Genomic DNA, 27,576 nt, shown 5'->3' on the forward strand with positions numbered 1-27,576 from the left:
ACTTTCTTCTTTGGGGTATCCAGCACAGCATCAGTGTAACCACTCTTACAACATCTTTTCACGAGCCTTATTATTAAATTATCAGCATATCAGAGTGCTATATTTTGAGGTAAAGTTCTCTAGATGCCTTTAATTGCTTTCTGTAACTATTTTAGAATTGTACTGTTGGCTTTAGACCAGTTCCTTGAAACAACAGTTTTGCTAGGATAATTTGTTAACCTGCTAAGAGATTTGTGGATTTTCATTTCTAGACAGGGTTTTTACCATTCCCTGCTCCTCCGATTCACCAGAATCCTAAGCTTGGTAAAAACATGGAGAAACATGGTGAAAAGCTGACCTTTTCCTTCTTTCTTGGCTAGTGTGCTGGAGAAGAGAAACGAGTTGGTACACGCACAGTGTTTGTTGGCAATCATCCCATTTCTGGAACAGAAGCTTATATTGCGCAAAGATTTTGTGATAATAGAATAGTCTCATCTAAGGTAAGTTGGGTTTTTTTTTAATTATTTACAACCGAATCATTTCTCCCCCAGTTTCCCCTCACATAATCCCTCCCTAATAGCCCCTCTTCTTCTCCTCTGAGAAGATTCCTTCCTCCCACCCCCTATATCACCCAACCCTGGAGCATCAAGTATTTTCAGGGTCAGGTGCACCCTCTCCTACTGAGGCCAGATAAGATAGCCCTGTTGGGAAACAGATTCCATAGACAGGCTGTTGCTTTAGGGACAGCCCCCGCTCCAGTTGTTGGGGGACCCACATGGAGACTGAGCTGCACATCTGCAATGTATGTGACAGGGGCCTTGCTCCAGCCTGTGTGTGTCTTTTGGTTGGTGGCTTAGTCCCTGAGAGCTCCTAAGGGTCCAGATTAGTTGACTCTATTGGTCTTCCTGTAGAGTTTCCATCCCCTTCAGGGCCTGCAATCCTTCCTCCAAAAGAGTCCCCAAGAGCCATCTACTGTCTAATTGTGGGTGTATGCACCTGTCTGAACCAGCTATTGGGTAGAGCCTCTCAGGGACAGTTATGCCAAACTCCTGTCTGCAAGAACAACAACATCATTGTGTCAGGGATTGGTGCTTGTCCATGAGTCTCAAGTTGTTGGTTGGCCATTCCCTCAGACTCTGCTCCATCCTTATCCTCGAATTTCTTTTAGACAGGACAAGTTTTAGGTTGAAATTTTTGTGGGTGGGTTGGTGTCCTTATCCCTCCACTGGGGGTCCTGCCTAGATACAGGAGTGGCCTCTTCAGGTTCCATTTTCCCACTGTTAGGCTTAGGTAACCCCTTTAGTCTTCTGGGGGCTTCCCCCATTGCAGGTGTCTGGAACTTCCTAGGAATCTCTAGAAAGCCTTTAAAAAAAACCTCATGAGAAGTTCATATAAAGTTGGATATATTCATTTATGCTTCTAAAGATGCTGATGCATTTATATATGTATACACACATGGTCATGTACAAATCATAATGCCAACTGTGATAATTAATACCCTGAACAGTAATTTACTTTTTAAAAAGCCTATCACTTGCCTCCCATTATGATTCACAGTGCCTGTTGATTGTGCATATTACTTCAGGCCTTAAAATGTGCTACAAGTAATAATTATTGTGCTGGGGAGAGGTGTTACTCAGTGGTAGAGCATTTGCCAACATGAGGACTTATTAATTATTTACTTGTGTAGAGCTTTCTGAGTTGCCCTTGAAAGGATTAGACTGTACCGGATTTACATTCTTCTGGAGGGTGCTTATAGTGACTTCCATTTGCATTTCTCCTCTCCTCCATCTTGCTTCTGACTTGTGATTCTGGGTCCTACAGGGTACATTTTGCCTGTATATTGCTTGACCTATAATGTTTAACCACAATAGCCATGGCACTTTTTGAATAATGGTCTTAGTTTAGTATGGTCTAAGTTGAGAGCAGGGTCCTACAATTTTGAGTACTTGTATTTAAATCTTTATAAAGTATTTATTAGCTATATTACCTTTGTTAAATTAATGAATGCAGCCTATGAAATGACTAATACTTCATATATGGAAGCACTTCTTACAGCTCCTAGTACCCAGTAGTCATCACTCTGCTAGTATTAATTTACTGATCTTTATTGCTGGCCAACCAGGAAAGGTGCTAGAATAGTAGATACCTGGTTTACTACAGTCTCTTATAGCAAGGAGCATAGTTTGATAATGTTCTTGACGTCCAAATGCAGTCTGGCAAAAGAGAGCTAAAATATTGGTGACATTTAATTCAGTGCACATCTGCAGTGACTTAGGCTCTAAAATTCTTCCTTTAACAATATAGCATATTCTCATATTCAAATATTCCTTTAGTTTCTCCTTTAGGCAATGGCATAATGGAGATTATTTTCAGTTCAAATATTAATATGTAAAATATAAACAGAAGCACACAGCTCTCTGGGTTCTAGGACAGCTGGGATTGTATTGTGAGAGACCTTGTGTCTATAAAAAGAAAGAAATAAAAGATTAAGGTGTAAAATATGAATGTGAAAACAGAAGCCCAATGAACAGATATGTATGTAAGCCTGTAGAACACTGTAACAATCAGATAAAATGCTGATTTTCTTTTTCTGTTACACATTGTTGCAGAACTTTTAGTCATAGTCAGGGGCTTATATACTTGTATGTGGGGTAGTGAATAGTCTTTTCAGTATAGATTTTGACTTACTCTATGTTACCCAACTAAGCAATCAATTATAGACCTTTGGCTCAGAATCATAGACACAAGAAGTAAAAAGTCATTTGAGGTTCATCTTGTTGACTTAGAGATAAACTTAACTTAACTTAACCCAGAGAAAGCTCCCAGTTTGATAAGCAAGCACTTGAGATAAAGCCAGGAACAGGACTACTGTGTAAGGCCCTATAACTTTGCAGAAAAATCCCTTTTCATATTATGCTGTTTGTGTACCATCCTCAGCTTTCTTGTCTCCTCCATCAATATGAAAGACTTATGGCGTTCGATAGTGTCCTGTCTGTGCGCCAGTAAAGAGCTGTGCTGTGCTGACGGGGAGAGTGATGGTTATTGGTTGCACGTTAGCTCTGAGGCTTTATGTATTTCATGGAATGCTTTGTCAAAGTTTATGTAACATCCACTTTTGCCAGCATCTAAAGCAATGCAATAACATGATTTTGTGTTTTAAAGAGCATGTGAGAGAGTTAGAATTAGGCACACTCCTCTGAATACCATACATATAGTTTTTTTAATTGTTTTATTTTTTAATAAAAACTGTTGAGCTATACAAAGAAGAATTGACAATACAGTAATTTCAGAAAAAAAAGGCTGACCTCAATTCATGTGTGTGTGTGCTACTACCTCTCAAGTGCTAATGTTATAGACATGCATCACTATACTAGGTTTAGAAAGAAATAGTAATGGTAATGTGTGTTTTTGTTGATGAGGACCTCATTTCTGGGAATGAAACTGTGGTTTTTTTTTGGGGGGGTTGTTTGTTTGTATTTTTGGCTTTGTTGGCTTTGTTTTGTCTTACTATATAGCTCTAGAGATCCTTAAACTCAGTCTGTAGACCAGACTGACGTCAACCTCACAGAAATCTGCCTGCCTCTGCCTCCCAAGTGCCAGGTTTAAAAGCATGTGCTACCTTACCCAGTTTAGAAGTTCTGTGATGAAGGTAGAGTGTAAAGCTCAAAATTCTACTTACTGCCTACAGAAAAGAGAAGAGATAGGAACTTGAATACAGTAATTTAGCCAAGTGAGCAGTTACCAATATAAAACTTACTGACAATTAACCTTACTTTCCTATTCTATTGCATCCAGATGATTCTAGTAGGTAGGGATGGTTGTGTTCCTTGTGCAGTTCAGTTTACTGGCAACTTTATAAGTTACTTTTTAAATAGTATTTCACTTTTACCTGTGTCCCTGTCCCTCCTTTTTTTGTTTTTTGTTTGTTTTTGACAAGGTTTTGTTATTTTCCCCTATGCTGGCTTGCCTATGTAGTTCAGGCTGTCCTTGAACTCCTGGCAATCCTCCTATCTTACCTTCCTGAGTGGAAAGATTACAGATATGTGCCAACACACCTGCCTTTGTTTAACTGTTGCTTGTACTATTCAAAATATTAGCCCTTCATCCTCCCCGTCAGCAGTTTTATTGCTAAGTGAAAAACTTGGTGGACTTAACATAAAAACAGCCATTTCCACTCTTTTCTCTGGAGCTTGGGATAAAACATAAAACTACACCTATGCTGGATAACTACTCATTCACTGAGCTATACCACATTCTTCGGGCACAAAGTCTAAGCCTTCAGTTCATATTCACTTCAGCTTACCTACTTTATATATTTCAAGATTTATTTGATAGAAAATTTGGTTTTAGTTGTGTTTAGATGGTAGATGTTTGAGTCAGTAACACAACTTTTGATATAATACAAGTTTTAGAAGCTCTGAGTGTGTGTGTGTGTCTACCTCTACCAATTATTTAACTCACTACAAAATAAGTGAAAATACTTATCAAACTATGCCGGGGCCTAGCAAACACAGAAGTGGATGCTCACAGTCAGCTATTGGATGGATCACAGGGCCCCCAATGGAGAAGCTAGAGAAAGTACCCAAGGAGCTAAAGGGAACTGCAACCCTATTGTTGGAACAACATGATGTACTAACCAGAACCCCGGAGCTCTTGTCTCTAGCTGCATATGTATCGAAAGATGGCCTAGTCGGCCATCAATGGAAAGAGAGGCCCATTGGACTTGCAAACTTTATATGCCCCAATATAGGGGAATGCCAGGGCCAAGAAATGGGAGTGGGTGGGTAGGGGAGTGGGTGGGGGAGCGTGTGGGGGACTTTTGGAATAGCATTGGAAATGTAAATGAAATAAATACCCAATAAAAATAATTAATAAAAAATAAATGCAGTGCAGTATATGCAGTATTTTATGTAGAAACATTTTAAAACATATTCTTAAATCTTTGGAGTAATTTTTAATTTCATGGCTCCATATTAAAATAGTTTAAGGAAAAACACCTCAATAATTAAGAGCATTTGTTTGTCCTGGCACCCACATGAAGGCTTAGGCAACAGGCACATGCATAGTGCATAGACATACATTCAGGCAAGATACCTGCATACAGGAAATATAAATAATATAAATAATAATAATATAAATACATTATTTTTTTTAAATAGCACAAGTATCTTCTTGGCAAGAACTTAGGACAGAAAATTCATTTTATCACTATATATAAAACAACTACTATATGCGCTTTCTTCCTGTGATTGGCATTGGTTTTGTTTCTGTAGCAGCAAACCAAGTCTGAGAGTCCAATTTTTAGATAAACAAGTGAACTTTAATAACTTCATGTATATGTCTAATGTTCCATTTTGTTTCTGATTAGAAAACTCTTTGGAAATGTTTTTCTTTCAGTACTATGATTTTGTTTGTTTGTTTGTTTGTTTATGGGTGATCTGTCTTCACATACATCCAGAAGAGAGAATCAGATCCCATTATAGATGGTTGTAAGGTACCATTTGGTTGCCAAGAATTGAACTCAGGACCTGGAGGAGCAGCCAGTAGTACTCTTAACTGCTGAGCCATTTCTTCAGCCCAATAATGTTTCTTAATCTGTGCTAATATTGGTCTTAGTTTATAGAATAGTTGAGTGTTTCTTAATTTACTTTTTTTCTTTTACTTGTTCACGTTGCATCCCACTCACTTCAGTGATTTAAATGGCCAGTATACAAAGTTTACTTTTTTTTAGATTAATTTAGAGGTATCAGTGGTGGTTGAACAATTGTGGTTCTAGGACTCGGCAGGCCAAACAGGAGGATTGCCCTGAGTGTGAGATTAGCCTTAGCTGTAGTATTAGACCTGCTCAAAACAAACATCCTCATGTTTCTTGTCAAATACCATGTGGGACACTTATGGTAAAGGAAGTTATAACACCCTGAGGTCTTATCTCAGGTCCTTATGAAGAGAAGAACACTGGTTTCCAATGAAGAGACTAACCAAAGTTCGAAAGGAAAATGCTAATTTGGTACAGTAAAATGGTAGCAGGGTGTAGAATGTACCTACTTCAGTAGTGTAGGTAGTGGTATATCATTGTAAAGACCTGATTTGAATCCTTAGTATTGTAAAACAACAGTAGTGATAAGAGGACTAGATAAAAAAAAAAGGTTCCCTTTGATCTGTTAATACTACCTGTATTAAGGACTTTTAAGTGGACTTAATGCTTATTTGTTTAGTTTTTTTTAAAAAAACAAACATGTAGTTTGAGAACAGAAGGTCAGTGTCCCAGAAGTTCAGCTGTTAGTTTGAGTTTACTGGAATTTATCCTTCATTTATTTATTTACTTGAAATTGGTGGGACAGTTAAATTCTGGGTTTAGATTGTATTGGGTTTCCAAGTGACAATATCAATGCTTTTAAATGCTTATTTTCTTTTTTTAGTCACAAGCCACTTTGAGAATATCATAAAAAAAAAGTGTGAATTCTTTTTCCCAAATGCTCAGTCAGCACTTGGGAAGTTTTTGGATGCTTTGTTGTTGGTTGGTTGGTTGGTTTCTGGCAAAATCTCATTCAGGAAGACCTGAAACTCATAAAGATCCTCCTGCCTCTGTGTCTCAGTGCTGGGCTTTAATGTGTCTCTGGCATTTCTGGGTTTACTTTAAACAACATGTTTATTTTGTTAGTGCCATCTCCCACCACTCTGGTTCTCTTTGAGGTACTTATTTTGAATCTTAGAAATCATCTTTTGTTGGCTATTGATTGTTATCTTAGTTTTCTTTCTATTACTGTGATAAAACACAGTGACCAAAGCAACTTGAGAAGGAAAGAATGTACTTTACAGTTTATCATCACAAATGGAAATCAAGGCAGAAACTCAAGGCAAGAACCTGGAGGCAGGAACTGAACACCTTGTATGAATGCTGCTTACTGACTTGTTCCTCCTGGCTTGCTCAGTTTCCTTGCTTGCTTATACACCTCAGGACCACCTGCCCTGGGATGGCACAGCCTATAGGCTTGATTAAAGTTCAGTCTGGTGAGGGTGTTTTCTCAATTGAGGTTCCTGTGTGTCAGGTGACTCTGTCTTGTGTCAAGTTGACAAACAACAACAAAGAAACCAAAAACAACAAAAAACAAAAAAAACAAAAAGAACCCTGTCCAGCACAATTATGCTCTAGCTGTCCATTTGACTTCTTTCTCTTTAGATTCTCTGAATCTTGAGAGCTTCTAAGCCTTGTTTAAAGGAGGTGTTGTGGCCAACAAGATGTCACAGATTGTAAAGGGGCTTGCTATGTAAGTTTGGCAACCCAAATTTGATACCTGGGACCCACATAAGGGTTTGGAAGGAGAAAAATGATGCCTCAAAAGTATCAACTGACCTCCACATGCACACCATAGTAGATTCACTACCTTCCTAGCCACAAAATAAATATATAACATTGTTTAATATAAATTTAAAATTTTTTAAAGTTATTAGCAGTAAATTTCCATATACCTTGACATGCTCTAAGACTTTGGCTTTCCAGCAGCTATATCCGTGGATATATCTCGTGACATGCAAATGATTGGAATAGTGACTTTCCAAGTATAAATTCAGACTTTTGCCTTAAAAGAATTTTTTTCATTCTAGTTTTAAGTCTTCTGTATTATAATATGTCCTACTTCCGATATTTTTGAAATGGCCCAGTCCTTGAGCTTAAGCTGTTATTAACAAATTACATGGTATACACTCAATTTGTGTATATGCTTCTTCATCTTTGCACATATTCTCAGATAGGTGGTACTGATAGAGACACTGATCTGAACTTAGTGTCTTGACAAAGTTAAACTTGACTTTTGATCAGAAAGATGAGCTACTAACAAAGGTGGAAGAGCAAGGACCTAGGACAAGTTCACTTGGTTTGTCTTCTACTGGAGATGGCAGCTGTCTTCTTCCCTTTGCTTAGGGTTTGGCCTCACAGTCTTTGGTGAATGGCTCATTTTTAAAAGGGGCTTACAACTCTGCAAACAAAAGTTTTACCAAGTCAGGTTGAGAGATGAAAACATTTGCATAGGGTTTTACAAAGTGGGGGAGATAAAATGATTGGAACTCTTTAATGATAAAAGTCTTACAGTGTTTTCAGAAAAAGGCTAATATGTTATGTTTTGTCCAATAATGATTGCTATCAAAATGTATATACTATGAGAGCATATGGCACGTGTCTTAGTCAGGGTTTCTATTCCTGGTCAAAACATTATGACCAAGAAGCAAGTTGGGGAGGAAAGGGTTTTATTCGGCTTACGCTTCCATACTGCTGTTCATCACCAAGGAAGTCAGGACTGGAACTCAAGCAGGTCAGGAAGCAGGAGCTGATGCAGAGGCCATGGAGGGATGTTCTTTACTGGCTTGCTTCCTCTGGCTTGCTCAGCCTGCTCTCTTATAGAACCTAGACTACCAGCCCAGGGATGGCATCACCCACACAGGGCCTTTCCCCCTTGATCACTAATTGAGAAAACGCCTTACAGTTGGATCTCATGGAGGCATTTCCTCAACTGAAGCTCCTTTCTCTGTGATAACCCCAGCCTGTGTCAAGTTGACACACAAAACCAGCCTGTACAGCAAGGAATTTGTTTTAGATTGGGTTGAAAAATTAAAATGTAGGACTAAGATGCCTTATGAAATTCTCAATGAAGCTTCATTTCTGAAAAAAAAAAAATTCTCTATCTCTAAATGTATATGCAAATTATCTATATTATATAAATAATGAATATATGCCAATTTAATGTGTTATTGTGTTTTCAATTGTTGGATATACTAAATACACTTTATATGGTATTAAGATTTTTTTAAGTTTCTTTTCTAATACTGTTTTTTTATTCTTATCTCTTTTATAGTATACACTTTGGAATTTCCTCCCTAAGAATTTGTTTGAACAGTTTAGAAGAATTGCAAATTTTTATTTCCTCATCATTTTCCTTGTACAGGTAAGAACTCCATGAACTGCTACTTTAACATGGAGAAATTTGGTTCTTTCAAGCAATTTATCTTCTTAAATTATCCTGTGACTTAAAATAGATTTGCTTATTTTTTTTAAGTAGAAATGCAATTGCACTTCAAAAATGTATAATGTTAAAGTTTTCTAAAGTTGTATTTTAAAACTTGTTGAGATTTTATTGTTATTTCAATTTTCACAGATTTAATATCTGGTCTTAGAGTATACATTGTATAACAGCTTAGTGATTTAGCATATATCAAAATTGAAACTAGTTTGAGTTTTATTTTGTTAAAGAGGTTTAGTTTATTTCTTTCTGAGTCCTGCTTTCTCTGTTCCCCACTCACCTGCTTGCTTGAGGTTTGAAAGTCTAATAAGTCAATGTGCTTCTCAGGGTTCCTTCTATTGCTTTCTATTTTAAATTTTAGTCATTTTTAAATCATATCCTATATTTTGAGCATAGGTTTTACATTTTTTCATTCATTCATAAAATAGTAACTTTAATGATACCTCTCATCTTTTTAAACGAAGCAGAAAAATGACTATGAAGTTGCTCAGATGCTTTGGTAACATTGAGAGCTTTTGTTTGAATACTCTGAGGCTTTGACTAAGTGGTATGATAATTTAATTTATGCCTGCTCCTTGAAACAAGTCTGGAACAAGTCACTTTCAGTAGAAAGATCTTTTTAAGTTTCTTTTTAAATAATACTTTTGATTCTTACCTCTTTTATAGCGTACACTTAGGAATTTCCTTCCAAAGAATTTAGGAAAGAATCAATTTCAGTAGTAAATGAGGTGTTTAGGAATGAACTCTTATATCCATGGTCAGATGTCTTAGAAACATGAACTACAATAAAAAAAAATCTGTTTGAATGAGTAATTCAGTGTATTTAATTAAATTCATTTGAACAAATATATGCTGACTGCCTATTGTGTATTGTGCACTAGTCCCCAAAACAAAATATGATCAAAATACTGCTTTTCTCTACCCTTAAGGAATTTATAACAACGGTGTATTTTCACTTAATTTAATGTAGTAAAAGCCATTAAAGATTCAGCAAACTACTAAAACTATGCCATGAAAGTTAAAATAAATTTTAACTGAAGAAGAACTTAAAAGGGCATGATAGCTGAACTGAGTTTTGAAGAGGTTTCTGTGGCAGAGAATGCAAGACAAGCATCCCAGGAATAGAGAGGAGGTTGCATAAAGGCCTTGTAAAGTCTTCTGTGTATTCCTCTGTGTGTCAGGATAGGTCTGGCTGGATGTCGGAGATGCTAGTATAATAATGGAAAGGCTGATTGTAGCAAAAATCCCACCCCCAAATCTAGTTCTCCTTCCATTTTTCATTCTTTTTTTTTTTTTTTTTTTAGATTTTTTATTAGGTATTTTCCTCATTTACATTTCCAGTGCTATCCCAAAAGTCCCCCATACCCTCCCCACCACTCCCCTACCCACCCATTCCCACTTCTTGGCCCTGGCGTTCCCCTGTACTGAAAAGTTTGCACGACCAATGGGCCTCTCTTTCCACTGATGGCCGACTAGGCCATCTTCTGATACATATGCAGCTATTTTAGTAAAAACAGCATTCACTAAAGCATGTTAACCAAGCACTTGCAAGACATCTACTATCCATAGTTATAGCTCATTACTTACCAATGGTACCGTTTTTCTTTCTGAATATCTTCAGTATTTCTTTCCATGTTTCTTCTACCCTGATCCATCTTATATTTGTCTCAGGGCAATAGCCTCCCAAGTAGACTCCTAGCCTCCATCTTTACTCTTTTTTAGTCTGTCCTTCATACAGCATTGAGAATAAATTTTCATGTTATCATTCTCTGTGTAAAATCTTTCCCATTGTAGAATGAATACTCAACAGCCAACAGCTTTCTTGTATGGTTTGACTCTTGCCTGCCTCTCCAGCCTCTCACACCACACTTTTTTAGCACTATTTTTCTTTATTTCCTTGAACACATGTCACTTCCCCTTCTAGAAGAGAAACTTTGTGTACATTGTTCATTGTACCTGGAAATGTTCCTTTAGGCTAGTTAACTCCTAACTGCCCAACAGATCTTAGCATCTGTATGCTAGTTTTAATGTCTTATTTTCCTTGTAAGTTTTCAGCTATGGGAAGGCAAGGACTTCTTTCTTTCTTGATTAGCCAAGATCTCTAGAGGCTGGATGATAAAAGTACAGGGGCTTGCAGAATGCTTCTCAGATATTAGCTGGTAAATCAACGTGAACATTGCTGAAAATGGGATCATCTAAGCTGGGTGAAAGCTATTGCTAAATTTTCTTAAACTGTTATATAGATTGTTTTCTTATAATTAAAATTAATATTCATCTCACTAGTAGAATATATTTTGTCTAAAATATTTGCAGCATATAAATTCTAAACATGAGTTAATAGCTAATTTTATTTTCAATTTAATTTCTCTACCTAGGTCACAGTAGACACACCAACCAGCCCAGTTACCAGTGGACTTCCACTTTTTTTCGTTATAACTGTTACAGCAATCAAGCAGGTAAATTTCTCACATAAACTATGTCTGTCCTTTAATGAAAGCTAATTTGAATTTTCTTTTAAATTTTCTTTTTCATATTTATATACTGTGGACAATATTTTGATGGTTTTAGTTTATATTTGATTCCTGTTGAAAACCTATTAAACTGATAATAACATTTTTAATTTATTTACTCTTTTCCTCGTGTGTGTGTGTGTGTGTGTGTGTGTGTAAGAGAGAAACATAATAGAAAGGACAAGTAGAAAGTACATCTTAGTAGAGAAACAGGAAGTGGGGTTTTTACTGTTCATTCTTAAAATTTCCTACTCCAATGAATTTTAAATGTTATTGTCTATAGCACAGAATTTAACACAAATACTTGGGACTGGAGAGATGGCTCAGCTGTTAAGAGCACTGGCTGCTCTTCCCAGGGTTCAATTCTCAGCACTTACATGGTAGCTCACAACTGTTTATAAGTCTAGTTCTAGGGGACCTGGCATTCTCACACACACATACATGCAAGCAGGTGGGTGGGGGGCTGGATGGACGGATGGATGGGGGGACAGACAGACAGACAGACTGACTGACTGATTCAGGTAAGCTGGCCCCGAGGGCAAGAGTGCAGGAGAGTTGGCCCTCTAATTTTCTGTCATGAGATAGTATGGGTGCAGGGGCGAGGCTCTCCCTACCTCCCACCTCTAGTAGTGAGGAGAACTGGCCCTGAGACCATGAGAGTTGGAGGGCTAATCTTGCCCCCTTGAAGACTGCAGTACTGAGAGAGTGGGCCCCAAACCCTGACTTGGCAGCACATTGAAGCTGACTCTGGAGTAGTGCATGCCAGTGAGCCAACTCCTGAGGGCAAGAGAGCAAGAGAGGTGACCCTGCCTCCTGCAGATGACAGCATTAGGAGGCCTAGCTGGAGCAGTGCTAGAGAGCTTGCCCTGGTGGTGTGGATAAGGGAGAGCTGGTGCACTGACCAGCTCAGCTACCACCCAGGTCCAGGTCCAGGACACTGAGGTGGCCCACCCCAAAGTCTATATCATCTGTAAACATCTGAGATGTATGAAAGGGCCAGTCCTGCTGATCCAAAGCTTCAGGAAATCCATGACACAGGGCAACAACAGGATAACCAAGAGGAATCCCAATGAGGATCCAATATTGATGGTGTGGCAGAAGCAGACCAATGACTCATTGCAGTGAACATTTGCAGATGGAGATATGTGGACAGAGGGATAAACTGTGGGACACATTGTGATGTACTGCAGTTTCCACAGTGAGATGCCTTCTATGCTTTGGGGTGTGTGTGTGTGTGTGTGTGTGTGTGTGTGTGTGTGTGTTTGGGGGGGTTGGGTTTTTGTTTTTATTTTGGGGAGAGGTTGCAAGGGCAGAGGGTAGATATAAGGGGACAGAGTGATGAGTGGAACTGGGGTAAATGATGAAACTTACAAGGATTCAATAAAAAGTTTTTAGAAAGAACACAAATAACTTGAACTTATCACTACTCCTATTGAGCAGGGTGATAGATAGGGAAGACTATCTCTCTTGACAGAGTTGGTAAACTTTCACAGATGATGTTGATTGTCTTTGAAGTATTTTGACCATTGTGAGTGTTAATACCCTTAAAATTATCCAAATATAATTGAAATTTTCAATAGAAAACCTTAAATGAGGGGTGCATTTCTTATATATAGATACAGGTCACAGGATCTGCTTATTTGCAAACACATTTTTAGGTAGTACCTTAAGGAAACTTGTAAATTGAAAGAAAAAGGTTACCTTTCCTCCTGGGGTTTTCTGATCCTCTCTCTTGCCTACCAGGAATTTTATAAATATCGTGTATTTCATTGCTAAATAAAGACTTGGAATGCTCTTTCCCTTTGGCTAATAAGATAATTTTCCTTATAATAAATTTTTAGTTCCAAGAATAGCATATATGGCTTTCAAAAGGGCTTTCTTACTGATTCATTTTACTCCCAATACTAGGTCATGTTCTATCTTTCCTTTCTTCTTAAGCACCAGAGAATGTGCCCTATAAAATGCCTAGTATTTTCACGAAGAGGGACAGAATAGGAATGAGGACAAAAAAAAAAAAACGAGAGGGAGAAAAGATGATCAAGAGATTGTTCAACAACATGATGTACTAACCAGAACCCCGGAGCTCTTGTCTCTAGCTGCATATGTATCGAAAGATGGCCTAGTCGGCCATCACTGGAAAGAGAGGCCCATTGGACTTGCAAACTTTATATGCCCCAATATACGGGAATGCCAGGGCCAAAAGAATGGGAATGGGTGGGTAGGGAAGTGGGGGGCGCTATGGGGGACTTTTGGGATAACATTGGAAATGTAATTGAGGAAAATATGTAATAAAAATATTAAAAATTAAAAAAAAGAGATTGTTCAAGCATATATTTGAAAAGGCACAGGTATTATTACAATGAGGGGAAAAACATTGGATATAAAAAGGAGGAAGTCATGTTCAAATGAACATCATGTTTCCTTAGCTCTTTTAGCTTAAATCTATTCCATATTGAAAGCCCAAAGGAAAATAAACCATTAAATATCTCTATGATTATTTTTTAATTCTAAAAAGTCACGAATTTCTATTTCCTTTAAATAAGTTAGTGGAGAATTTTAATTGTTGTCTCTATAATATGTAAATTCTCTGGCAAAACATTTTCAAAATGTTTTGAAATTTTCTACTTTCTACATGAGAAGAATTACATTTCTAAGTGATTAGGTTTATTCAAAAATAAAAAGTCAGAACATTTATATTTTCAAATTAAAAGAGAGAGCTGCTAGAGAGATGACTCAGTGATTAATAGCACTGTGCTCTTGCAGAGGACCTAGTTCTAGTCCCAGCACCCACATGGTGGCTCACAACCATCTGGAACTCCAATTCCAGGAGATCGGACACTCTTTTCTTGCTTCCTTCCCAGGCACTGTACAGATATGGTGCACAGGTATATATGAAGGAAAACACCAATACATAAAATAACAATGAATACATTTTTAACAAAGTAGAAGTAATTATAATGTTCTTTAATTTTTTAGATACATATAAAAAACAAACAGGCATTCATTAGAGCATTATAAGCATAAATCGTAGATTTTCACAATGAAGAATGTTATGGCTGTAATGCCTATGTTACCTATAATATATATCTGAAGAATTAAGGAACCTTATAATACAATAAAGCTATTTGCCTAAGGAATATATTTATAAAGTGTGCCTTAAATTTTCTAAGAATATGTGCATCAATGTATCTGTAGCATTCTATGTTGAAATTGACACTATAAACTTATAATTTTTCTTATCTTATAGGGGTATGAAGATTGGCTTAGACACAGAGCTGATAATGAAGTTAACAAAAGTGCTGTTTATATTATTGAAAATGCAAAGCGAGTGAGGAAAGAAAGTGAAAAAATCAAGGTACGATTTTACTAGATCACTCTCTTTTAAAAGTACTCTTCTTACTGGTGTGTGTGTGTGTGTGTGTGTGTGTGTGTGTGTGTGTGTAATGGCATATGTGTAGTTCAGAAGACAACTTTTTGGAGTCAGTTTTCTCCTGACATGAGTTCTGTGGTTCAGAATCAAGATATCCTGCTGGCCTCCCACTCAGGATAACTGCAAAAAGTCCCACATAGTAAAAATGTACACTTCAAAGTATATGAATAGGGTGGTAGTAGCTTATGCCTTTAATCCCAGTATGTGGGAGGCAAGTGGATCTCTGTGAGTTTGGTTTACATAATGCATTCTAGGATAACCAAGGCTTTACCAAGAAACTCTATCTCAACCCTGTCTCTTCACAAAAGAAAGTAAGTATACAAATCAGTATCATTTATTTACATTTACAATGCTATATAACCATCACTATTTACATCAGCAGAAAAGGAAACACCTTACTCATTGTATATTATTTCTTCAACCCAAGTCCTGTAAACATGAACCTTTTCATTCTCAATGAACTTACAGTTTTAATATTTTACATGAATTGGATAATACAGTGCCTGAATTGTATTAGAATATTTTAGAGCGATTTGTGTTGTAGTATATGTCAATAATTCATTGTTTTGATGGCTAGATGATAATATATTTTATCTGTATACCACTTTTTTTTATTCACTAGCTAATGTTTCTGTTCTTTTGGGTATATGCCTGCGTTAGTATTTTTATCCTTATGATAATTTTTAATGAACCATAAATTTTTTTTGCATAGAGAGTGTACTCTTTATATTTTCAGAGCAAGATGGTATTTATATTTTATTCAAATTAAGCATTGTTTACTTCTACCAAATAAGATCTCTACAAAATGACATTTATATTTGACCATATCAAACATTTTTGGTTGCTAATGGGTGTTTTTAAAGCAGTAAGCTTTGCTGTTTACAACAGTTTTATGTTCACAGCAAAATTTAACAGAAAAAGTATAGCTGCATAGCCAGTGTTCTGTCCCACAAGAATCTTTTTCTTTTTCTTTTTTTTTTTTAAAGATTTATTTATTTATTAATTAATTATATGTAAGTACACTGTAGCTGTCCTCAGATACTCCAGAAGAGGGAGTCAGATTTCATTATGGATGGTTGTGAGCCACCATGTAGTTGCTGGGATTTGAACTCCTGACCTTCGGAAGAGCAGTCGGGTGCTCTTACCCACTGAGCCATCTCACCAGCCCCAAGAATCTTTTTCTATTATGAGCCTCAGTAAACCTCCCTTGGCACGTAAAGTTTAGTTTACATTAGAGTTCACTTTTAGTGCTGTGAATTCTATGAGGTTTGACAAATATATGACATTGTAATATCATGCAGGATAATTTTACTTTCCCTAAAAATCTATCTTCTGTACTTTCTCTAGCTCCTTCATTAGGGGTCCTGTATGACTGTGAGCATCCACTTCTATATTTGCCAGGCACTGGCATAGCCTCACAAGAGATAGCTATATCAGGGTCCTGTCAGCAAAATCTTGCTGGCATATGCAATAGTGTCTGGGTTTGGTGGTTGTATATGGGATGGATCCGAAGGTGGGGCAGTCTCTGGATGGTCCTTCCTTCCATGGGTATTTTGTTCCCCATTCTAAGAAGGAGGGAAGTATCCACACTCACACTTTGGTCTTCCTTCTTCTTGAGTTTCATGTGTTTTGCAAATTGTATCTTGGGTATTCTAAGTTTCTGTACCCCCCCTTTATATTTTTTTTGTTTTTGTTTTGTTTTTCGAGACAGCATTTCTCTGGATAACCCTGGCTGTCCTGGAACTCACTTTGTAGACCAGGCTGGCCTTGAACTCAGAAATCCACCTGCCTCTGCCTCCCAAGAGCTGGGATTGAAGTTGTGCACCACCACACCCGGCCTCTGTACCCCATTTTTAATTGGGTTATTTGAGTTGTTGGTATCTAACTTCTTAAGTTCTTTATAAATTTTGGGTGTTAGTCCTTTGCCAGATGTAGGATTGGTAAAGATCCTTTCTCAGACTGTAGGCTGCTGTTTTGTCCTATTGACAGTGCCATAGAAGCTTTGCAGTTTCATAAGGTCCCATTTATCAATTTTTGCTATTAGAGCTTGAGCTACTGATGTTCTGTTCAGGAAATTGTATCCTGTACCAATGCATTCAAGGCTCTTCCCTGATATGTAGTGTATCCGGTTTGTTTTTTTTTTTTTTTTTTGGTTTTTTTTTTTTTTTGGTTTTTCGTTTTTCGAGACAGGGTTTCTCTGTGTAGCCCTGGCTGTCCTGGCACTCACTTTGTAGACCAGGCTGGCCTCGAACTCAGAAATCCGCCTGCCTCTGCCTCCCGAGTGCTGGGATTGAAGGTGTGTGCCACCACGCCCGGCGTGTATCCGGTTTTTATGTTGGAGTCCTTGATCCACTTGAACATGAGTTTTATGCAGGATGATAAATCTGGTTCTATTTTCATTTTTCTACATGTAGACATCCAGTGAGACCAGCACCATTTGTTGAAGATGCTTTCTTTTTTCCATTGTATTCTTTTGGCTTCTTTACCAAAAATCAAGTGTTAACAGTTGTGTGGGTTTATTTCTGAGTATTTGATTTGATTCTCTTGACCTACCTGACTGTCTCTGTGCCAGTACCATACAGTTTTTTTTTGTTTGTTTGTTTTTTTTTTATTACATATTTTCCTCAATTACATTTCCAATGCTATCCCCAAAAGTCCCCCATACTGCCCCCCACTTCCCTACCCTCCCATTCCCATTCTTTTGGCCCTGGCATTCCCCTATATTGGGGCATATAAAGTTTGCAAGTCCAATGGGCCTCTCTTTCCAGTGATGGCCGACTAGGCCACAATGGAATAGAATTGAAGACCCAGAAATGATCCCACACACCTACGGTCACTTGATCTTCGACAAGGGAGCTAAAAACATCCAGTGGAAGAAAGACAGCATTTTCAACAAATGGTGCTGGCACAACTGGTTGTTATCATGTAGAAGAATGCGAATCGATCCATTCCTATCTCCTTGTACTAAGGTCAAGTCTAAGTGGATCAAGGAACTTCACATAAAACCAGAGACACTGAAACTTATAGAGGAGAAAGTGGGGAAAAGCCTTGAAGATATGGGCACAGGGGAAAAATTCTTGAATAGAACAGCAATGGCTTGTGCTGTAAGATCGAGAATTGACAAGTGGGACCTCATGAAACTACAAAGCTTCTGCAAGGCAAAAGACACCATCAATAAGACAAAAAAACCACCAACAGATTGGGAAAGGATCTTTACCATACAGTTTTTATCACTATTGCTCTGTACAGTTAGTTTGAAGTCTGGGATGGTGATTACTCCAGAGGTTCTTTTATTGTTCATGATTGTTTTGGTTGTCCTGGGTTTTTTGTTTTGCCATATGAAGTGGAGAATTGCTTTAAAGTCTATAAAAAATTATGTTGGCATTTTTGATGGGAATCGCATTATATCTGTAGATTGCTTTTGGTAAGATGGCCATTTTCACTATGTTAATCCTACCTATCAATGAGCATGGGTAAAATTCTCCTTTTTCTGATATCTTCTTCAATTTATTTCTTCAAGAACTTGATGTTCTTGCTGTACAGGTCTTTTATTTGCTTGATTAGAGTTACAACAAGATGTTTTATATTATTCGTGGCTATTGTAAAGGTTATTGTTTTCCCTAATTTCTTTCTTGGCCCATTTATCATTTTTATAAAGGAGGGCTACTGATTTCTCTGAGTTAGTTTTATATCCAGTTTCGTTACTGAAGCTGCTTCTTAGCTAAAGAACCTCTCTGGAATTTTGTGGGTTGCTTATGTATACTGTCATATCATCTGGAAATAGAAATACTTTGACTTCTTTCTTTTCGATGTGTATCCTCTTGATCTTCTTTTATTGTCTTATTGCTCTAGCTCGAACTTCAAGTATTATATTGAATAGATAGGAGAAAGTGGACAGCCCAGTCTTTTCCCTGATTTTAGTGGGATTGATTTGTATTTTTCTCCATTTAATTTAATGTTGGCTATTAGCTTGCTATATATTGTTTTTATTATGTTTAGGTACATGCTTTGAATCCTTGATCTCTCCAAGATTTTTAACATGAAGGGGTGTTGGGTTTTGTCAAGGGCTTTTTCAGTATCTAGTGGGATATCATGTGATTTTTTTTTCTTTCAGTTTGCTTATATCGTGGATTATATTGATGGATTTTCCTTTATTGAACCATCCTGGCTTCCCTGGCATGAAGCCTACTTGATCATGATGAATGATGTTTTTGATGTTTACTTGGATTTAGCTTGTGAGAATTTTATTGAGTGTTTTTGCAGTAAGGTTCATAAGCAAAATTGGTCTGAAGCGCTCTTTATTTCTTGAGTCTTTGTATGGTTTAGGTATCAGGGTGACTGTGGCCTCATAGAATGAATTAGGTAGTATTCTTTCTGTTTCTGTTATGTGGAATAGTTTGAGAAGTATTGGTATTAGCTCTTCTTTGAGGGTCTGGTAGGATTCTGTACTAAAACCATCTGGCCCCGGGGCTTTTTTTTGGGGGGTGCTGAGAGGATTTTAATTAACTGCTTATATTTCCTTGGGAATTGTAGGACTGTTTAATTAATTTACTTGATCTTGATTTAACTTTGTCAAGTGGTGTCTGTGTAGAAATTCATTTATTATGTTAATATTTTCCAGTTTTGTGGAGTGTAGGCTTTTGTAGTAAGATCTGACGGATTTTTTTAATTTCCTCGATTTTTGTTGTGTTTCCCTGTTCATTTTTTATTTTGTTAATCTGGATACTATCTCTGTGCCTTTTAGTTAGTTTGGCTAAGAGTTTTTCAATCTTGTTGGTTTTCTCAAAGAAATAGCTCTTGATTTCATTGATTCTTTGTAATTTTTTTCTGTGTTTTTTCTGTGATTGATTTCAGCCCTGATTTTGATTATCTCCTGCATTCTATTCTTCTTGGGTATGCTTGTTTTGTTTTTTCTTCTAGAGCTTTTTGGTGTGTGTTTAAATTGCTGGTATGAAAACTTTCTAACTTTATGGAGGCACTGTTGAGGCTTACTTTGTACCTGATTATATGGTTAATTTTTGGAGAAGGATCCATAAGATGCTAGGAAGAAGGTGTATTCTTTTTGTTTTGGGATAAAAGGTTCTATAGATAACTGCTGGATCCATTTGATTCATAAGATCTGTTGGTTTCATTGTTTCTGCTTGTCTTCTGTTTCAATGACCTGTTCCTTGGTGAGAATGGGGTGTTGAAGTCTCCACTATTATGTGATTTGAGCTTATGAATGTGGGTAGATGCCCTTGCATTTGGGGCATAGTTATTCAGAATTGACACTACCTCTTGTTGGAGTTTTCCTTTGATGAGTATGAAGTGTCCTTCCCTATGTCTTTTGATAACTTTTAATTGAGAGTCTATTTTATTGGTTATTAGAATGGCTACTCCAACTTGTTTTGTGCATCTGTTTTCTTGGAAAATCTTTTTTTAGCACTTTATTCTGATGTAGTGTCTATCTTTGTTGCCAAGCTGTCTTCCTCATATACATCAGAATGATGGATTCTGGTTTTGCATCCATTCTGTTAGCCTGTGTCTTTTTATTGGTGAATTGAGTCAATTGATGTTGAGAGATATTAATGATCAATGATTGTTAGCTCCTGTTATTTTTATTGTTAGCTCCTGTTATTTTTATTGTTGGATGTGATACTGTGTGTGTGGTCTTTTGGTTTTTCTGTGAGGTTATTAATTTCTTGTGTTTCCCTGGGTACAGTTACCTCCTTGTGTTGGAGGTTTCCTTGTAGTATCCTCTGTTAAACTGGATTAATAGAAAGATATTGTTTAAATGTCATTTAGTCATGGAATATTATGGCTTCTCCATCCATGGTGATTGAGAGTTTTACTGGGTATAGTAGTCTGGGCTGGCATCTTAGGGTCTTCAAGACACCTGCTCAGGGTCTTCTGGCTTTTAGAGTCTCTTTAGAAATTCAGTGTAATTCTGATAGGTCTTCCTTTATGTTACTTGGTCTTTTTCTCTTGTGGCTTTTCATATTATTTCTTCTGAACATTTAGTGTTTCAATTATTATATGGTGGGATGCATTTTTTTTCTGGTCTATTCTATTTGGTGTTCTGTAGGCTTCTTGACTGTTTTAGGGGACCTCTTCAGTTTAGGGACGTTTTCTTCTATGATTTTATTGACGATTATTTTCTGGCACTTTGAGCTTGGAATCTTTACTCTGCTGTATTCCTATCATTCTTATGTTTGGTCTTTTTATAGTGTCCCAAATTTTCTTGATGTTTTGAGTTAGGAACTTCTTACATTTGATATTTTCTTTGACCATTGTATCCACTTGTTGTATGGTATCTTCTACACCTGAAATTCTGTCTCCTATCTCTTGTAGTCTGTTAGTGATGCTTATATCTGTAGTTCCTGTTCTCTTTCCTAGGTTTTCCATTTCCAGGATTGCCTCCACTTGTGTTTTTTTTATTGCTTCTATTTCCATCTTTATGTCTTGGACTATTTTCTTCATTTACTTCACCTGTTTGATTGCATTTTCCTCTATGTCTTTAAGGGATTTGTTTCCTCTTTAAGCGTTTCTACCTGGTTGATTTTGTTTTCCTGTTTCTTTAAGATATTTATTTATATCTTCTTTAAAGGCCTCTATCTTTTTCATGAGATGAGATTGAAGGTCAGTTTTGCTCTTCAGGTGTGTTACAATATCCATTGGTTTCTGTAGTAGGAGAGCTGGGTTCTTATGGTACCATATTGCACTAACTTTTTGCTATTTGGTTGTTTCTGATATTGGCTGTCCTGGTAGCCCTTGAGAGTAGTAAGCCTCTGGGACTGGCTGTCCCAGATAGCTGAGGGCCTCTGGAGAGGCAAGAGAGCTGTGGCTGGAGATGGGCGTGCTGATCCTCTATTGCAGGTGGAGGTGTAGGCCAGAAGGAAGATGGAGCTCTGATACGGCCAGGCAGAGCTCAAAGCTTCCCAGCTTGTGTTTTTGATGGGGACTGGTGGCTGTTTAGGTGTGGGTGTCTCACCTGTGTATCTTGGGTTAGAGCAAGCCTCACTGGAGACAGACAGAGCACTAGGATGAGGAACAGAATGCTAATTCAATATTGTAGGTAGAGGTGTGGGACCAGAGGAAGATGGAGCTCCAATAGGGCAGGGCAGGCACATTACTTAATGTTTTCTTTGTATCATTTCAAACATGCATCTTCTGCAGTCATTGTAATCATCTAAGACTTTTACCTAAGGTCGTATCATTTAGTCACAAAGCTGAGACATGAACTCGGGCTTTGTTCTCCGCATCATTGAATGGTTCAAGGTTTCATCTCTCAAGGTTTTCTTCTTGTTGGGGTTAGCATACTTGCTGATAAGTGATTATTATTGCTCTATAAAGTGATTCTTCTAGCTTATGTGAGATTTTATTGTTATATAAAGCGAGCGAGTCTTCTTAATAGATGAATTATTGGAAAGCTAACATATGGAAATGTCCACCACTCTCCATATTATATTACCTGAGGTTTTCGAACACTAGAAGGAACCTAATAATCGCAACTGCAGACAAAATAATGCTGACATATATGTGGTTCAAAATGAAGATGTGGAGGGTTCTGTCTTGAAGTACCTAATTTGAAACCTATAAGTTTTCTTGTTTTATTCTTGAAATGACAATAGTAATTGTCTTATTATAAGTCAGTGCCAGAAATAGCAGAGAACAGAACATGGATGTCAGGATATTTATTACACAACAGTGCTAAGATACTCTGAAAGCATACTAAGGCCTTATGACCTTAAAGAAAATTCTGAGTGCCCAATAATAGTTTCATCTCTTTGCATGTGGTATATGATGCTTAGATACTCTCCAGGCCTCAGATCTATAATGTCTATTAATAACATTTTAGCTTAAATGTTAGGTATACTAAATGCTTTGTATAGGATTTAAAATATTTATTCTGCTGCTTTAGGTTGGTGATGTAGTAGAAGTACAGGCAAATGAAACCTTTCCCTGTGATCTTATACTTCTGTCATCCTGCACAACTGATGGAACCTGTTATGTCACTACAGCCAGTCTTGATGGCGAATCTAATTGCAAGGTAATGGAGACTAAACCTGTTGAGTATTTTATTTTCAGAATGGTTAATAAGACAGTACTCTCTCCTAACACTCCTTAGTCCCTTAACTCATTTTATGAAAGGTTTGTATTTGTAGACGGCTATTATGTAATTACCTTAGCTTCTAAGTAAATGCCCAATTGGGAGAATAGGGTTGTGTTGTTTGGGCCCCTACACAAGAGCCATTACAATTTTTGTAGCACCATTTAAATTTAATATTGATATAATTCAATTAACATTTTATTTAGGCTTTTTGTTAGTGTTTTTGTTATTGTACTTAGGACTGAGATCTAGGCTCACACATGCACAGTAGACCTACCACTGAGGTACATCTAGACGTTTATAGTTGAGAATACTTGTGAGCTAAAACTACATAAATACCAGAATGGCTTCAAGTACTATAACTTTTTAATTGATCTACTTTTACTTTTAAAGAATTGTGCAATTTTGTTTAAAAGATTAATTCTGAGTCTAGCGGAATAGCTCCATAGTTACGGGCACTGACTGTTCTTCTAGAGGCCCAGATTCAATTCCTAGAACCTACATAGTAGCTCACAAACCATCTGTAATTCAAGTTCCAGGAGATACAATTCTCCAACAATGGGGACACAAGTGGTGGACAGACATACTTATAGCCCAAATGCCCATATACATAAAATTAGATAGATAGATAGATAGATAGATAGATAGATAGATAGATAGATAAATGTGTTACCTGTTACTGTTTACTGATTCTGTGTTTCAAACACAGGGCACTAAATTATTGGTGTCTCAAGTGTTCAAAAACTGAATTGCATTTTAGGGATTATCAGAATAAAATACAGAAATCTATCTAAAGATTCTCTAACATGGAAAATATTGTGTAGAGAAAGAAATTTTCAGTTTTCTTTTATTCATTAAGTGGTAATAAATCAGAGAGCTTAAAGTCAGTCAGTAGTTTTAAATTTAGAGCAAGAAGTTCTCTAATATCCCTAAAGACTGTCACCAGCTTTCCCTTGTACATAATACTTGAATCTGCACTAACTTTTGCTCACAGTTTATAAATAGGTTCATTGGACCTTGTCTTTCATTTGGATAAATTAAGAGTGTTTTACACACACACACACACACACACACACACACACACTCTCACACACACACACACAAAATGTCTTGATTATTGAACATAAGACATTCTTTTCCTGCTTCTATATAAAATATACCCATGTTGAACAGTTTCAAAATCATTACTTAAATTGTTTGTATAAGAAAAATCAGTTTGTGTAATGGAACCATTAATGATTTCTTCAAATCTTCATGGGGATTTCAGTTAACTATGCATGCTACAAATGCAATACTCTCAACTGTCAGTTTCAAGGAAAGTTTTAAGTTGTTTTTCTTTTCCCTTTGAAATCCTTTTGAGGCAGATATACCTATCTAGTTGTTGGTAGTTTAAAAATAGTATCCTATATTTGGTGGGTAATATCCATCAACATTTGTAATATTCTGCTGATCCTTATTACTGTAAAACATTGCTGTTTCTGGAATTAGTTTTATATAGTTATAAAAAAAGAAATACTTTATATTTGATTATCTTCTGCTGTCATATAGACACATTATGCAGTACGAGATACCATTGCACTGTGTACAGCTGAATCCATTGATAATCTCCGAGCAACAATTGAATGTGAGCAGCCTCAACCTGATCTCTACAAGTAAGAAGACCTTGCTTCACCTTACTTATATCTGTTGTCTCTGCTTCTTTTTCCTACCAGTATAGCAAAGAAATGCCCACTGCTTATTTACCAGCTTGCTCTTATGTATGTTTTTATAAGCTGTTCTTATTCCAAGGAAGGAGATGAATCAAATTAGCCTTGCTCATTACCAGCTTAAGATAAATCATTATGGACCCAAGCATCCTATTTTTTTTTCTTTTCTTTTAGTTACTTGGAACGTTTTTTTAGATGGTTAACCCAAGCTTCATCTATTAGACTAATAGAGTATCTAGAGTTAATTAAAACAAAAATAAACCTTTCGCATCTTAGCCAGTGTGAACAAAAAAGGAGAATATGGGACAATCCAACTAATAGGCATGTCATCATTTCTTTTTAGTGTGTATGATGAACTGAAGATTGCAAATAGGCTATCTGTGGTCCACCATAAGCCATTAAGTTCAAGGACCAATAAAATGTTATATTTTATTCTGGCTCTTGGATGTAGGTTTCTGATAAATATTCATTGTGGTTGTCAAAAATTTTGGCATTAGAATCTAAGACTCATTAGTTTGATTAGGGTATGGTACTGCTGAAGATATAGTAATAGTTTTTAATTAATTTCATTCTATACCACTGTTGCACATAACATCTGCTATGTAAACAATCCATCGTGGTTTGTTTTGTTTCGTTTTGGTCTTTCGAGACAGGGTTTCTCTGGATAGCCCTGGCTATCCTGGAACTCACTTTGTAGACCAGGCTGGCCTCGAACTCAGAAATCCGCCTGCCTCTGCCTCCCGAGTGCTGGGATTAAAGACATGCGCCACCACGCCTGGCTGCAATCCATCATGTTAATTCATGCTGGAAGACCAAATGTCTGGAATTTGTTTTCTCTGATATGGAGCAGTAGAGAAAAATATCCTATTATGAGAATGTTGCCTTCCCTTTCATTCTTTGTTTCCTCTTTCTCTTTCTTATGTTCACCTTGACACTAAGAACTAGAGCCACAGCTGGGCAGTGGTGGTGCATGCCTTAGTTCCAGTACTTGAGAGGCAGAGGCCAGAAGGTCTACAGAATGAGTTCCAGGACACCCAGAATTGTTACACAGAGAAACTCTGTCTCAAACCAAAACCAAACCAAACATTTCTCCACCTTTAAGGAGAAAAACCATTCTTCTCCACATGAATCTAAAAATAAAAGCCACATTATTTGTAGAAAGGTGTTATAGGAGATATTATGTATATTGATAACCAAGTAGAATTTTAGTTGATTTAAAATCTTTGTATATACTCCTAAAACTTGTAATATTATTTTAAAGGTTAGTTTTAAGTTTTATATAATTTATAATTTTGACTTTTTTCAGAAGCTTAGTAAAATTTTCAGTGAATTTTCAATTTATTCAGAATTTTATTCTTTTATTCTTTTTAATCTGATGAATTTCCAATTGCTGCTATTTGGATTTTATACTTGCTATTATGTTGTCTTGTTTTGTTTTGTTTTAACAGGTTTGTTGGGCGAATCAGTATCTATAGTAATAGTATTGAGGCTGTTGCCAGGTTAGTTTGACATTCCTTTTATCTATCCTTTTGAAAGGAGGGATATTTCTCTTTTAAACCCACTAAATTAGTCAGATGCCTTTCTTTAAATATAGTGAAAAGAATATAGCTAAGTAACCTTTTGACTAGTAGGGTTGTGGTGGTAGGGTTTCTCTGTATTTGGGTAGATTATTATTGAAATAAATACATAGGGTTTCCAAAAATAAAAAACCAAACAGAGCTCCATGGGACCAGCCAAATGTTTCAACCAATAAAGATACTTGCCCCAAATCCCCAGAACCCACTTTAAAGTTGAAAGGAGAGAAAACTGACTCCAAAAAAAACATATCCTCTGACTGCTGCTTATACACACTCTGTGGCATAATCATTATAGACATAAGTTTTAATTCAAAAAATATAAAAGAGCAGAGCTTTGTACCTGCTTTCACTACAAAGACATCATTGTGGTTTTGCAGCTTGGCATTTGCCTTCTCAGTCTTTTTATCTGTGATCCTCTATTTCTCACTTCTTGTAGCTCTTGTTTTGCCATCTATGAATCATAAGCTTTTGATCCTTCTGTACCTTTTTTTTAACCTTTGCTTGTTGCTGGCTACTCCTGGACTGTTCCCATCTGTGCTGTACCCTCAAGTTACATCAGATGGAAGGAGGGCTCAGTCTGCTCATCCTGGGGAGTAAGCATATGGTGGAAATAGATACATTTTGAACCCCTCAGAGATAGGTGTATGTTAGGGCAAAAATCTGTCCCCAGTGTTGATGATGTTATACATTGTTTAAATAAAATGTGCTTCTTTTTTATTTAGGTCTTTGGGACCTGAAAATCTTTTGCTGAAAGGAGCCACACTTAAAAATACCAAGAAGATATATGGTGAACAACTTTAAACATATGCTGTTAAAATGTTTATTAAAATCTATGGAGGAAAAAATATTGCATGCTAAAAATAAACATGACAGATACCTGCCTTTTATTTTATTCTCAATGTATATTTATGTGCTGAAAATTTACATGATAATAAATTAACATGACTATGACATTATATCCTATTTAAATTTTAATATAATTGATAATATCAACAATGAGTAGAAAGAAGACTTAGAATTCTCACCATTATAGACCGAAAAATGCACAGAACCAAATAGGCAGGATGTTGGCTAACAAATTTACCCATAACTAGGTTTTTGTTATATTCTGTTATTCTTTAGGAGTTGCTGTTTACACTGGGATGGAAACCAAAATGGCTTTGAACTACCAAGGGAAATCTCAGAAATGTTCTGCTGTTGAAAAGTTAGTATGAACCACTATTTTATTTTAGTCATTGTTGATTGAAATAGTTACTTCTTCAGTAACT

General features: G+C 36.7%; 1 protein-coding gene across 3 annotated transcripts in view; it reads left to right on the forward strand.

Moving 5' to 3' along the window:
- Positions 1 to 27,576, forward strand: part of Atp11c (ATPase phospholipid transporting 11C (ATP11C blood group)) — a 183,648-nt gene that overhangs the window by 90,816 nt on the left and 65,256 nt on the right. For all 3 annotated transcript variants that reach the window (XM_021152852.3, XM_021152853.2, XM_029473144.2), the window contains exons 2-10: positions 360 to 479; positions 8,832 to 8,921; positions 11,372 to 11,452; positions 14,754 to 14,861; positions 22,837 to 22,965; positions 24,574 to 24,677; positions 26,180 to 26,230; positions 27,031 to 27,095; positions 27,431 to 27,512. In XM_021152852.3, coding sequence (XP_021008511.1) covers positions 360 to 479; positions 8,832 to 8,921; positions 11,372 to 11,452; positions 14,754 to 14,861; positions 22,837 to 22,965; positions 24,574 to 24,677; positions 26,180 to 26,230; positions 27,031 to 27,095; positions 27,431 to 27,512 — 830 coding nt within the window. The remainder of the gene's footprint in view (positions 1 to 359; positions 480 to 8,831; positions 8,922 to 11,371; positions 11,453 to 14,753; positions 14,862 to 22,836; positions 22,966 to 24,573; positions 24,678 to 26,179; positions 26,231 to 27,030; positions 27,096 to 27,430; positions 27,513 to 27,576) is intronic.

This window comes from Mus caroli, unplaced genomic scaffold (genome assembly GCF_978045245.1).
Source record: "Mus caroli unplaced genomic scaffold, Mus_caroli_1 scaffold_5, whole genome shotgun sequence".
Taxonomy (NCBI): domain Eukaryota; kingdom Metazoa; phylum Chordata; class Mammalia; order Rodentia; family Muridae; genus Mus; species Mus caroli.